We start from the raw sequence: 15,229 nt of genomic DNA on the forward strand, positions 1-15,229 counted from the left end.
GATTATGTTCTGACATTCACACCAACCCAAGGATTTAATGATGATTACACGCATTCAGCTTGGTATAAGAAGAGGAAGACCCCTTCATTAAGGGGATTCGATCATTTGACATAAAAAACTCTCTCTCTCTCTTAAAAGAAGGCTTTGTATTTACTTTTCAATCATCTGTAAGTCAATCCGTTTTAGCAACCTGACCCACCATATTAATACAAATCAGTGGATGTAGGATTTGCTACCTTAGCATCCGAACCACTTTAAAAGCTCTCATTGCATTTATTCATACTGATAATTCATATTCACGTGTGTTCCTTGCCCAATCAGCACTGCACAGTGTTCAATTAGTTGGTGCCCAAACGCGCCTCAACACTATTGAAGTCTGATTAGTAATATACATGTTCTGGTTGGTTGTTAAATATATAGAGAATTGCAACTCTCAGTATAAAAACTGTACTCAATGTGTACTTTGAACCGATACACAATCACAGGATCCAGTGTCCACAAAACTGAAAGTTAAATTGATTGGTGAGTAGGGCCTTTGTGTAGCAAATATTCCAGGATGAAGTGAAGTACATATTTGAAGAATTCCAGGAATTGGACACCAGACATTTCCAGCACTCGAGGACAAATGTAATTGAGATTTGAGGGTCAACAAGAAATTCAAAAGAGTAATGCTACATCCACAATCTCTTCTCATAAACTCTCTTATAGCTCGCAATTGTTAGTCACAATTTGTCAAGTGGGACCAAATATGACTATTACGAGTTGACCAATTGCAAGTGTTACGTCGGAGTTATGAGAAGTATTGTGAGAAGAGGTTGTGGATATAGTATTTTCATTCAGAATATATATAACACTGATTGAAATATAAAAATTAAACAAAGCTGAAAATTGGTTTCATTAATTGTGATCATATGAGCCGTAGCTGCATTAAAACAAATGAAACTGCTGGATATATACAATCCAAGAATAAACCATCTCACCTGAATCAAAAAGCTAAAATCATACGTAATTCTAAGAGCCTTTTTTTTTTTTTTTTTTTTTTGTTGATCATTAGAGAACACATCAATGTCTCCCAATTATCTCTAATGTGTTGTTGTATCGTGTATAACTTATTGGTAAGTTATTCTTAACGGGAACCAGTCATCATTGATTCTTGTATTTCTTCTAACGTTCGACCCTTGGTTTCTGGCACCAACTTTGCAATGAATAGAACACCAACAGCACATATGCCACCATATATGAAGAATATTCCTGAAATAATGTATAAAAAATTAACTCAGTAACTTCAACTCAAAATAATACTATTACTTGTACCCTTTCATAAAACAAGTGATTTCCCATGTAGTTTAGAGATTCATCAAAATCTTTCCCTTCCGAATTATTCGAATGCGGTTTCTGATGAATTTCAAAACCACTAGGATCTGTTTAATCTAGTGATAGTGAGAGAAAGAAGTTGGCAATGAGGGAGGATCACCTGATTGACTCCAATCAAATATATAGCTGAAACTGTAGGAAACAACCCAGGATCCAAACCAACTGACAAGGACTACAAGGCTTCCAGCTGGACCCTTAATGTTTATCGGAAAAATCTGAAACAAAAATCCATCATTTAGTACAACCAATTAAAGCTTTGTTTGTCTCAGAAGCTGAGAAAATATTATGCATTACCTCTGACATTATAATCCAGGGTATTCCTCCTAGACCAAGTTGAAGAAGTCCCAAATACACCTGATTTGAAGAATCAAACAAACAATCCTTATATAAAGACATATCTACCAGGATTATATGAGATCCTGAATAACATAAAAATAAATTTCATCTCTCATATTTTTCCCCTTTATATACTATAAGTGAACAAAGAAAACAAATGCACAGAGGCAAGCTTCATTACCAATACACCAATAAGAGCCAAAGAGGCAGTGAGCTCCCTCTGAGCGCCAAGGTCCTGCTCATGAAAGCAGAGATTCATTACCCAAAACAACAGCCATAAGGAAAAAAGTAGAGGCTGGCAGGCAGGGGAGGTGAAGTAAAGTGGTATATGTATAAATATTTGCAATAAACCGAACCTTGAACAGATATGCTGACCCTGTAATGATACAACCCAAGCAAGATCCCACTGTAGAAATCTGCAAACATTAGCAAAATTCAGCTTTTTTGTTTATTTGTTGATAATCAACATTACAAACTTAAACATAAGATTCTTGTTCATTCTAACCAGTAACATTGGTCGCCTTCCAGCCTTGTCTATCAAGAGAAGTCCCAAAACAGTTGTTATAACCTGCAGATATAATATCAACCATAGCTGAGGTATAAATCAATCAACAACCCATATTACAAGAATTACACATATTGAGGCTGTAATTAACCTGAACAATAGATGCTGCTATAGTACCAATCTTGCTCGGAAACCCTGTTGTAAAATAATAAAATTAGAAGTGTAGTCATATTTATAAATTCCATAGTACTCCTTTTAATCTATCTTATGGAGAATTAAAATGATTCACATAGTTTACCAGCATCCTTAAAAATTGTGCTTGCATAGAACACAAAACCATAAAGTCCCCCAAATCGTTGGAAAAAAATCAGGCCAACTCCAACCTGAAACAGTTTTGAAACATCAATAAATCAAATAAGGAATAAAGGGATTACCCGCTGCTGCAAGATTTGGATGAATGAAGTATAAGACTTACAACAAGTGTATAAAGATATTTCCGCTGGAACATGTTGAAAAATCCACCTTCTGACATCTGATTTAGATATTCTGTATATTCCTGCCAATTCAAGAACAAATTCCTGTCTCATTTCTGTATCTGAGCTGAGAGTTAATTTCAAAAATTTTATGAAATGTATCTCTGAGTTGAAGCTCAGAAAAAGTTACTCATGAAACATGTTAAATTTTACTTGGATTTCAGCGGCTTCTGGCGCAACATCAGCATCCGGTCCCCTCAGGCGCTGAAGAGAATCTTCAAACTCTTTCATTTTACCTACATTTGCCTGCAGACAATAGCACTCATATTATGATGTACTATAACTAATGGCACCTAAATTATGCCAATTTGGCCTTAACAAGTGTCATTAACCGAAAACACATCTACATTGTTGAAATAATCCAAAACTTTTATAAACTAACATAGATTTCCATACCATTTGCAGGCGATGTGAAATACTGCAGTATTACTAAAAATTTGGTATTCTATTTCATTTTTCAGCTAAATGATTATATCCAAATCAATTTAAGTAAGACTCACCAGCCATCTGGGGGACTCTGGAATGAAGAATAGGCAAGGAAGTTGTATTATTCCTGGAACAATTCCTGCAAGTAAAATCACATACAAACTAATTTAGTTTTTGGAACAACCTAGGCATCATTGTATTAGAATCAATGCAAGAGCTTGTAGAAGTGACCTATAAAGGCCAAGATTTGCCAGTTGACAAGAGAACCGAAGAGAAAGGCCAAAGATTGGCCTAAACCCATAAACAACTGCAAAATAGAATCATGCAAACACCTAAGCAGACTTGACCTTCAACAAAATATATAAAGAAGAAGGAACCATTAATCAAAATTTTCTAAAATGGGGACATTTATGTACCGGATTTAGTGCAGTGAAAGCTCCTCTAACATGCTTAGGAGAAATTTCTGCAACATATATGGGAACCTGGATGACAATAGATTGCAGTAAGACCATTATTAATTAATTTATCAAAGAAATATGTCAGATTTGAAATGGTATAGGAAGCTTGGAAAAAATAATTACGCAATAAGAAGTAAGTCCAATTCCACATCCCAATATAAATCTTCCCAAGTCTAGCCATGTTGCATCCTGTCAACAAGCATTAAAAAATTTGTCATTTTCAAACCACATTTATCTGTTAAGGAAAGCTCCAAGAACATAACATGCATAGCAATTACAAGGCCATTCAAAATGCTGCTCCAGGTAAAGAACTTTGGTGGGAAAGGAAAGATGAGAAACCTTAGCGAATATCATTAAAACCCAACCAGCTATGCAGATCAATTCTGAAATTCCCATTGCCTGTGTTACAACATCAATCATATTAATCACTGATAATTAATGCAAAAAAACAATTTATAATCACCAAGGATCTGAAAACTTACCCATCTTCGACCAATGAAGTCGGCAATTCTCCCACTTATCACCGCTCCTAACATTGCTCCTATTGTCAATATTGAGCTAAAAACTGCATACTGAAAAATGTACAAGCATAGTTAATCAGTAACTGTGAAATATTTTACAAAAAACTTGTACTTAAAACAAACTTTCATTAACCTTAACATCACAGTAACAGTTCAATTAATGAATGGCATTGCCAACAGTCATCTCCAGTAACAAAGTTCAATTCATGTCATGGCCTTTGAGTTTTGAGTTTATCGGTACACTGCCATGACTTTTTTTTGTGTTCAACATAGTAAAATGTCACAAGTATTCTTTGTTAGTTTACACTTCTTTTTCCATAGTAATGTACCGACACTACACTATTCATTCATATGGTGAGAACTAGAAAATAAAAATGTCAAGTAACTGGACCATTTCGGCCTTAACCTGGACCATTTTCAACCAAAACCAACCTTTATACTCTGCTTAATATGTCAATTCAAATCAAGCAAAAATGGAGCCCATTGTTGTTTTTTCTTTCAAAATGTTAGGTGAACGTATAAACATAAGAAGAAATCTCATCAAATAATTCACATGAATGGGACACAAACATTAAATGATGCTATACTGTCAACTACAGTGGCCCATATAGGGAAAAAAGCTTCATTTTCAGCCATCACTTGTTTTTTTCTATCATTATTCATAAATAAAGAGGAGATAATTTAACAATGTTGAGGAAAGAGGATGCATAAAGCAAAAGCATGTCAGCATCAAATAACAGTAAATCACAGTACCCGGATAAAATTTCCGAGGCCAAAAAGAATTGCTTAGACTCAAAGTAAAAGATCTTGAATTATTTCTTTGAAAATAAAAAAATAACTGGACCTAAGAGTAAGAAACAAAGTAATGTTTTAAGAAAATCCCAAAAAATAAATAATCATATATAATGTAATTGACTAGTAAGTAGTTGATTTATTTCAGTAATAAAGTACAATATTAATGCTTATAAAATAAATTGATGTGTCATCTCACCTGCTCCAAGCCTCTTAATTAATTAATATTATAAGGTTTGCATTAAAGGAACTCAACTGGCTCATTTAAAGACTAGTACAGTACGTAAAAACTCTTTTAAAAAAGTAAAAAAGAAAAGAAAGAAACGAAATGAAGAAGATGAAATGAGTACTGAAACTCACCTGGGAAGTAGTCAGGCCAAGGTCTTCAATGATTCCAGACTCAGCCGGCGATGAATATCCGACCTGCAAATCAAATAAGTCATCTTCAATATGAAATAATCGTGTAATCAAAAGCAAGGAATAATGAATAAATTTTCAGTTTAATATGTATATATATATATATATATAAAATTAAAACTTACGGCATGTCCATAAACGTAGGAGCCAAGAACGGCAACCACGCTGCTGAAAATAAGCTTAACAGTGACAGGCCCTGATGGCTCATCTGGCAGAAGCGGTTCACTATGAAAGCTATGAATGGAGACTCCACTTTTCATAATAAATGAACTCGTTAGTAACCCTTCCGCCATGTTTGAATATCTGCAAGAGAGAAGAGCAGAGAAAGAAAAAAGAAAAGAGAGAGAAATCAAGGAGAGGTTTGAGAGTTAGTTCGTTGAGCTAAATTTTTCTCGCATATTATATATATATATATGCATAGGAATTGATGATGTAGAGCATTGACGACAAGGTTTAAGAAGGATCATGTGGTTTAATTAAGTTTAATAATTGTTGATTGGTCAAACTACATCAAACCAATTAAGTTCATGGTGTGGAAACAGTACTGAGAGACATGTGAATGTGATTCCAAGAATCGACTAATTTTATCAAATAATTTGAAAAGAATGGTGAAGTGGTGAAGTAGTAGTGAAGTACCCACTTCTTCAATCTGAAATTTTCAGAAAATATTATTACTGTGAGCAAGAAGACAAGATATACTAATAGCAGACGAACCTGCACTTGGGTCTTCGGAGTTGGAACACGAAAAGGACGAGCAATCAATAGATTCGAGTTCTTGCGTTCGGGACTGGAGTTTGGAAGTGGAACCTTCTCTCTAGTTTTCCTCTTTATATTTTTTCGTATACGCTGTCACGCATCTTGTTACATCTGGCATCCAACTAATTTAATGTATGGTCAAGATTTGGGCGGCATTCTATTTCTTTTTTATGTATTATCCTTTACAACACGTAACGGCTGCGTTTAATTCCTTTTTTCAAAATACTCTATCTCTATCATGAAAAAAATGCATATTTGTTTCATATTCTCAAAATTATATTTTATAATATTAAACTATTTTAAAACCCCATAAGTTTCTTAATTTAATTAAACACCTCTAATAAAAAAAGTTTTATAAATTGACAAAAACACCCCCATTCACCCACATTTGTCAGATTCTGACAACCACCATCGGAAAGTAGCTATAATCTGACGTAATGGCGCACTATCAGCTGGATCTGACCAGTAGTGTGTCGATATAGTCTTTTCCAACCAGATCCACAACCAAAGATAGCCAGATCTGGCTATCAACGACCAAATCCGACCATAGATCTAACATTTTCCGACTAGATTGACTAATATATGGCCGTCGTTGACAGTCAATGACAACTGTCTGATCGTAGATCTAGCCTTTTTCGATCAAATCGTTGGTGGATCTGGATTTGACCTTTTCCGGTCAAATCGTTGGTGGATCTAGATCTGGCCAGAAAAAGGTCATAGCAGCGCACGATTGGTCAAATCTGGCCAGTTGATAAACCAATATTTGTCTTAGTATTTTGTTTGTTTTTTGTTGTTATTTGTGTCCTTTACCTTAAGAATATGTTACTTTGAAGTGGTTTTTACTATTTTGAAGGTAAATGAGCTTTTGGAATGCATTTGCAAGAAATCATGCAAAATTGGTCAAGAATCAAAGTTGAAAAGAGGAAGAAAAATGCGAAGTAACTAGATGGCGTCGTGGCATGGTTTTTCTATGTCGCGGCGTGAAAAAGTTATCTCGGCAAAAAGTTGATGTCGCGGCATAAAGAATTAGGCGCTGCGATGCAGAAGAGTTTAAGGTTTGCGGGAAGATGTGGCGCCACGGCGTGGATTGCAGAGAAAATAAAATTCTCAACTTTTCCAACTCCGACTTGAATTTGTACTTTCCCCAAAACAACCTTAGCAAAGAAAAACTATAAATAGGACATGTAATTTATTTTAGAGAGAATTCTTTTTGACCTAATTTGAGAGTTTTATGCTTTTGAGAGTGTTGCTTTATTGAGAGAATTTGTGAGATTTCAACAATGGAGATAAGGAAGAGGATCAATCTACTTCAACTCCTAGGTGATTTCTTTTTAGTTACATCTTATTTTGCAATATGATTAGGTTTTCATTCATTGAGTTCATTGGTTTGAGTTTGATTATGAACAATTAATATATCGTGAGAGTTTAATTTAACTATCATGATTGTATTGGGTATTTGGTGATTTGTTTTATGAAGATTTTAGATTGTTTCTTGTTTAATTGTTCTTCATGATATTAATTATAATTTGTTGACCGGCCAACTACTTTTTATAATTAAAATTGAGAATTAGGGTTCTAGTGATCATCTTGCCTTAATTAAGCTTTATTACACGAGTTGTGTGATTTCCTAGTACAGATTATGATTAATTAGTTAACAACTTGATCATAGAAGTTAATTAGTTAATTATAAACAGAGAATAAACATGATCATTGAAATTTTCTATGGTTTAGAGGAAAAATCAAAAATCTGAATTTAGGGTTTAATTGTTTTATTTGCCAAATATCCCAATACATGATTGAGAAGTTAGCTAAACCTTCACTTTCACTCTCATTGGTTTAATTAACATTCAACAAATTGCATTCATTAGTTTTTATTAATTGACAGTTTTATTTTAGATTAATTTCATCCAACTTTTAGTTAAAGTGTTTAGGATTTTATTAATTGTTTAGTTTAGTTGTTAAAGAAAATAAATTAAGAATTTAGACCACTGCAATTCCACGAGAGATCGACCATGAGAGTAAACTTATCGCTAGCTATTAGTGATTCGTGTGCTTGCGAGTATTAAATTTGCACATCACCGATCGTGCGCAATGAAACAAGATTCCAGCCAAATTTCAGCAATGGTGGCCAAAATCTAGCAGCTATGGGTGCATAGGGGTGTTTTTGTCAACTTATAAACTTTTATTATTGGGAGTGTTTAGCTAAATTAATAAACCTATAGGTGTTTTTTATTAATTTTTAAATTCTTACTTGTAATAATAACTCAACTCAATTTAACAATAATATTTCAAAAATGCTACTCAAAATAATAAAATAATCACACCCATTGTTTTTGCCTTTGTGTTCCCCCTAACAACACAAAAATATATATAAAAACATGTATTCTACACAATTTAATTATCAATAAATATAGACATGCTTTATTTTATTCTATCTTTTCTTTTCTTTTCTTTAAACATTAATGTTATCGGATACAAACATCAAATTAATTCTTATAATTATCTGATGTTGTTATATAAACAGCCGTATCAAACAATCATATCGATTGAGATTGAATCTCTTTTTTTTTTAATCATCAGGAGTATTCAGACCAGATTATACACATCTCAACTACAGACCCTAAAATTGTCAATCGAGTAAAAGTTTCAGTAGCTACATTTATTAGTGTTTGAGGGACTCAAACTCAAGAACTCTCATGAAACCTCTTTTTACTATTTTACCATCACGCCACCTAATAGTGGTTAGATTGGATTGAATCTTTTTGATACAAAATTCTAATCAGAGTAAGATGATATACAGGAAAAAGATCTAGGATACTTAGGCTTCATTTGGTTGGTTTTTGGGAATACTATTATTAGTATTCTCAAAAAAGTTAAATAGTAAAATGCCCAAAAACTCACGGGTGCGTTTGGCTTATTATTTTTATCCATATTCTGGATCCTATTCTTCAAATGTTGTTTGGCACGTTATTCCCAAAATATTAGTTTATTTTTTTAATTACTTTTAGACCCTATAAGTTTATTAATTTCATTAAATACCCCTCAGAAAAAAAGTTTAAAAACTAACAAAAACACCCTCACCCTCCAATACTTGCCAGATTCCGGCAACCACCGCTGATGGTAGCCGAAATCTATCAAAACAGTCACAACACCACCAAAAATTGCCAGTAATGGCCAGATCTGGCAGTCACCGACAGCTAAAGAAATGGCTGTCGTTGACTGTCAAAGATGGCCTTTTCCGGCCGTCAAAGGCCACATCCGGCCTTAGATCTAGCCTTTTCCGGCCAGATCCTTGGTGGATAAGGCCGAAAAAGGCCATATTGATCGAATACAGTCCAGATCCGACAGGTATGTGTTGCCATTTCCATTTTTCGGTCAGATTCCGGCAATGGTGGCCGGGTGGTAAGGGTGTTTTTGTCATTTTACAATATTTCAATATATTAGGGTATTTATTAAATTAGCAAACCTTGTGGGCTTTTTCATAAATTTTTAAATTTTATCTCGTAATACTCCCCTATCTAATTATCCAATATTATTCCCAAAATCCTACCCAAAATAATAAACCAAACGCATCCCACAATATTATCCAATATTATTCAACTTACTTTAAAGCCCCTAAATTTTTTAATTTAATTAAATACCCCTAAATATTTTTTTCTCAAAATTACAAAAACACCCCTAAACCCATATTATATCAGATTTCGACCACCACTGCCGGAAGTTGGTCAGAATCTGATATAATGGTGCACTACCGGCTGAATCTGGCTGGTAGTGCGCCGATCTAAACTTTTCCGGCCAGATCCACGGTGGATCTGGCTGAAAAAGGCCAGATCTAAGGCCAAAGATCTGGTCGTTAACGACCAGATCTTTGGCTGTAACTAGACATCAACGACGGCCAACATATGGTCGTCATTGACTATCATCTTTGGTCGTCGTTGACGAGCAAATGCGGCCAGATCTAACCGTCAATGGCCAGATCTAGCTGTAGATCTGGCCTTTGCCGGTGGATCTGGCTGGCAAAGGCCATATTGGCGCACGACCGACAAGATCCAACCGGTTATGCGCCGATACGACGACTCCGACCACCCGCCGGCGGTGATAGCCGGCTGTGATTATTCAATGGGTGGGTTGGGGGTGTTTTTGTTAACTTTTAAAGTTTTATTATAGGGGTGTTTAGTAAATAAACAAACCTAGGGAGTATTTTTATTAATTTTTAAATCTTACATCGTAATACCCGTCCAATTCAATTTTTTTTAACTTTTTTCAAAAAACTTTTCTAAAAAATGCAAAAAAGTGAATCAAACGGACCCTTAACTTCCTTAGAAATTGGAGCTTAGAAAATATGAGTATGTTTTGGCACTTATGAAGGAGCCAAAAAAAAAAAAAAGTCAAATAAATTTAGATTATAGATTAATAAATAACACATTCGATGAACAAAATCCTCAAAAGTTGATAAAAAAATCAAACACACAGGGTTCTGTTCAGTCGGTTTACTTCAAACGCTTAATGTAAACCAACTATAACCACGTATTACTATTACAAGGTTGAAATGAAAGCATATATATATATATATACACATGGTGTTCATTAATTTGGTTCTTCCCTGTAGTTGTGAAAATGAAAATGGTACTTTATTTCTCGTTGTGATGCGACGAGAGGTGGATGAGAGTTGTCGAGATAGTTAGCTTTCATTTTAAAATGAAACATTCAAAGCTCACTGATCAGTTCTGTAAAATCAGAAGTGCTTGTTCCCAAAAAACAAAGATGGTCAATGGTGAGCAGTCATTCACCAACCAAAAGTCAAAAGTTTCATAAGATGAAGTTTGAGTAGATTTGACAGGATGAAGAATATCCGTTCAGATTCCCAAAGGGGTTTCGACTTTTAATTGTAGTTGGTATCTAGGTTTTACAACAACGGGCCAATCCTGTGGGATTAATCAAATCATATTATTATTGTTAATGTCATGTCTAAATTATCCTTGGATCCAAATATTTGAGCCAATCATATACTTGATTTGATTAATAACAGATCTACTTTAAAATTGTATTTTTTTTTATTTTTTTTTTTAGAGTATATTTTTTCCCACCCAACACTTTTTGATTAAACAAATTTTAAAATACTATTTTTTTATCCAAAATTAATATTTTATTACTATTCAAAACTGATTTTGGGGACAAATATTCTCTCTATCACCACTATTTGAACTTCGATCTCCTCTCTATAAAATCTCTCTCACTCTGTCCGATACCTGATTTCTTGTCAATTACTGACCATCATAAAGTTTAAGTTTTCTGTTCTTAGATGATTTTCGGTTGATTTCAACGGTGAATAATCAATCGGTCACAAACATTCGATCCATCGGTCTCTACTCTACAAAACCCCTCTTACCCTATCTCTTGAGAACTTGCCAAATGTCAACTAAAAAAGTAAAGTATATTTTGGATATTGAGGAAATATAAACTTTGGGTGGAAAAGTGGTATTTTGAATTTTTATTTTTTTTTGTAGAAAAAGTGTCATTAAAGCAAACCTTTGGCGAGAAAAAAGTGGTTTACTATTATTTTTTTTATTAATTTCACTTGAATTAAAATAATAATAATAATAATAATTTAATGAACGTTAGGTATTGTACGTATGAGAAAAAATAATTAATTTGGTGTGGATCTCTTGTATAATTTATTAGATCGAGATTTGCACGCATTAACATTGAATTAATTTAGTCAATTTTTTCCACTTTGAAGAAATGGTAGCCAGCTAGATTTAATTAGATCTCATTTAATCGCACATGCCTTTTATTCTAAATAATTTCCAGCCATACATTTTCTGAACCAGCTATAATAAAATTAAAATAAATGTTGTGGGTGAAGACTATTAGGTTTAGGTCACACACGTTTTCTGTTAGGTTTGAATGTTCATACAAAATACAAATCCACTAATCTTAAAGGTACCTTCCAAAATTCGGTGTATAACTCCTCCAAGTCCCAAGATAAAATCAAGCTGAATTTAGCAATCCAATTAATCAGAATAAGAATAATAGTATTAGGATAACGTTACCCTTATAACAATAGTCAAGAACCGATACGAGAACGATATTGATTTCAATGTATAATGAATCTCTCAAATAATTGAAAGTAGACGAAAGTTTTTTTTTTTTTTTTTTTTTAATGATTGGTGTAACTAGATCAGTTTGTAGGCACTTCAACTAAACCTGGAGTTCATTAAATACCATATAAGTCTAATGTTCCAAGATAAGATAGGATTGTGGTAGGTAACCTCAAGATGGTTCAAATCTAGGAAGTTAATGAAGGAAGCAAACATTCTTAACTGTCTGGTCAGTCCCTTATGGTTACTATTTTGATGACTAAGGATATCCGGACCAGTTTACGAGTATCTCAACTAATTTTTCAGAACCCTAAAATTATCGATCGAATAAAAATTTCAGTAACCATCCCTATTGATCCTTTGAGGTCACTACTTTTTCTTTCTTTTTTCTATTGTGTTTTCTTAGTTGAGAAGGAAAGAGGATTATGTAGTTAATGGTGTTTTGGCATGCAGCCATTATTGCAGTCAATTCAAGGAGGAAATCATGGGAACTGAATTAATTAAAGCTTTAAACCCTTTAGTCAAACTTGTGTGTGAAGAATAATATAAACTCAGGGGGATTTTAATTAATAAAATATATATTCTTGATTAATTCGATGAAGTTCTCGTTCTTCAATTGGACAAGTGTAAAACAAAAAGGAGGAGTAGGTCTAGTTTTAATTAATTAAATTAAGTTTGGTTTCACACTGATTCCAACAGCCTAATTAATTAATTAATTAATATATATAATAATTAATAAATCACTATGATCACACTAAACGTGACATTCCCAAAAGGACCACAAAATAAATAAATAAACAAATAAAAACAAAATTTCATTTTTATTTGTATTCACACACCAACTCTATGAAAAGATGCTTAGATCTTTCATTTGATTATTTTCTCATAAAAATCTCGTGTATACAACATGTGTATTTAATTTTTTATAAAATTTATATTTTTTTTATATATGTCGGATCCAAACACATGATAGATAAATTTTTAGAAGTATTTTATGTCAACTGTTAATGTATGGCGGATCCAAACACATGGTAGGTGGATTCTCAAAAGTATTGTCCGCTTTGAGTCAGGGTCCTCTCGTCGCCTAACTAATGTGAGATTTTAACAACTTATATCTCAACTCTCAAAGACAAGTTGATGCGAGTGAGTATGTCTCAACGAACTTTTTTTTTTTTAAAATAAAAAAGGAAATAAAATTAGGGTTTCATCTAGAGCAGCGGTTATGTGGACGAATAAGATGAAAATGAAAGTTGTGGCCAAAATATGAAGAGATAAGAAAAAGGGATTTGGAATCAGGTTCATGGCTAAGAAAATAAACTGAATGTTGGATGCAAAATCAGAGCAAGGTCAATCAGAGACGAGACACATGACCTACTAGCTTAAAATATGGATCTATTCTATACAGAAAATCAGATTGATAATCTTAAATCTTAATTAAGAGTAATTAATTATCTTAATTAAGCACCATATGTCCCACATGAATCATGTTATATTAATGTGTCTCACGTGAATCATGTTAAATTATTATTAATAATCGAGACAACTTTTAGCCTTACCTACCATTCAACATGTTTTGTTTTGAATTATTGGTATCGACCAAATGACCACGTGATGAGGTTTGACAAAGTATCAGTTAGGTCCAGTAAAATCAGAAAAAGCAAACCTTAATCCCTGTTATTAGTATTAGACCAATACTATTACATTCCATTAAATGATGCAAGGGCATTTTTGTCTTTTTATACAAACAACCTAATGATGTGGTAGGATTGAGTAAAGTGTTTTCTTGTTTTTCTTTTAGGTAATTGAAGTATCTAGACCCACATTGGTGTTTGTCTAATCCTTAGGGTCACGAAACACCCTGCATGCCTAATAAACCAAAGTAATTGCATAAATGTGATAGATACCTCTTCTATGGCTCGAACATAAGACTCCCTAAGTATAGCTAACCCTAGTGGTTAAATGGTCTGTCATCTGGTCACAGGATTAGGGTCACGAAACACCGTACAAGCCTAATAGATCAAGATAATTACATAAATGTGATATATACCTCTTCTGTGGCTCGAACATAAGACTCCCTGGGTATAACTAACCCTAGTGGCTAAAGGGTTTGTCATCTGGTCACAGGATTAGGGTCACGAAACATCTTATAAGCCTAATAGACCAAGGTAATTGCATAAATGTGATAGATACATTTCCTGTGGCTCGAACATAAGACTCCCTAGGTATAGCTAACCTTAGTAACTAAAGGGTTTGTCATCTGGTCACAAGATTAGGGTCACGAAACACCTTACAAGCCTAATAGATCAAGATAATTGCATAAATGTGATAGATACCTCTTCTGTGGCTCGAACATAAGACTCCTTGAGTATAGCTAATCCTAGTAGCTAAAGAGTTTGTCATCTGGTCACAATAAGAGAGGTTAGTATATTTAACTTTTATCTTATTATTTTCTTAATTTATTATTGAATTTTCAGAATTGTAGTTAAAAGTTTCATAAGTTATTTGTATAAAAAAGACAAATTGCCCTTACATCATTTTATGGAATATAACAAACTTTGATTTCATGAAACCTCAGAGATGAAAATGGCTTTTTTTCTGATTTTGTTGGACCTAATCAGTTTCGTCGAACCTTAGGCACGAAAATGTTTATTAATTAACTTTAATCATTAAATGTCCAAGCTGAGGTCCATTCAAAAGAAAAGTTGAAAGCGTAGGGAAGAAGCCATGAACCGATCCAGCTAACAAAATCGACAAGGCTTGAAGTTTCCAGGGGGATGTACTCATAGTGTTCATGATATGAAATATCTGAAATTTTAATCCCCTCGTGTTAGGAATGTTAAATTGGAAAATTAAGACGTTCACAACTAAATTTTTTTCAAAAAGAGTATAATGTAAACAGATGATTTAACCAACTTCTGGGTGGTTTTTTCAAAAAAAGTATAGTGTAAACAGACAATTTAACCAACTTCTGGGTGGTTTTTTCAAAAAAAGTATAGTGTAAACAGATGAT

The 15,229-nt window shown here is 33.5% G+C and overlaps 1 protein-coding gene across 1 annotated transcript; it reads right to left on the bottom strand.

The window, feature by feature from the left end:
- Nucleotides 1–857: 857 nt before the first annotated feature.
- Nucleotides 858–5,847, bottom strand: LOC116123648 (sugar transporter ERD6-like 5). The gene is made up of 18 exons (XM_031409399.1): nt 5,488–5,847; nt 5,306–5,368; nt 4,115–4,204; nt 3,972–4,031; nt 3,756–3,821; nt 3,591–3,656; nt 3,406–3,481; nt 3,249–3,313; nt 2,902–2,994; nt 2,691–2,771; nt 2,514–2,598; nt 2,367–2,410; nt 2,216–2,278; nt 2,067–2,126; nt 1,892–1,945; nt 1,669–1,728; nt 1,475–1,589; nt 858–1,251 (listed from the first exon to the last, which is right to left on the bottom strand). The coding sequence occupies exons 1-18, from the start codon at nt 5,653–5,655 to the stop codon at nt 1,127–1,129; spliced, it is 1,434 nt and encodes a 477-aa protein (XP_031265259.1). The 5' UTR covers nt 5,656–5,847; the 3' UTR covers nt 858–1,126.
- Nucleotides 5,848–15,229: the final 9,382 nt, after the last annotated feature.

This window comes from Pistacia vera, unplaced genomic scaffold (genome assembly GCF_008641045.1).
Source record: "Pistacia vera cultivar Batoury unplaced genomic scaffold, PisVer_v2 Contig144, whole genome shotgun sequence".
NCBI lineage: Eukaryota > Viridiplantae > Streptophyta > Magnoliopsida > Sapindales > Anacardiaceae > Pistacia > Pistacia vera.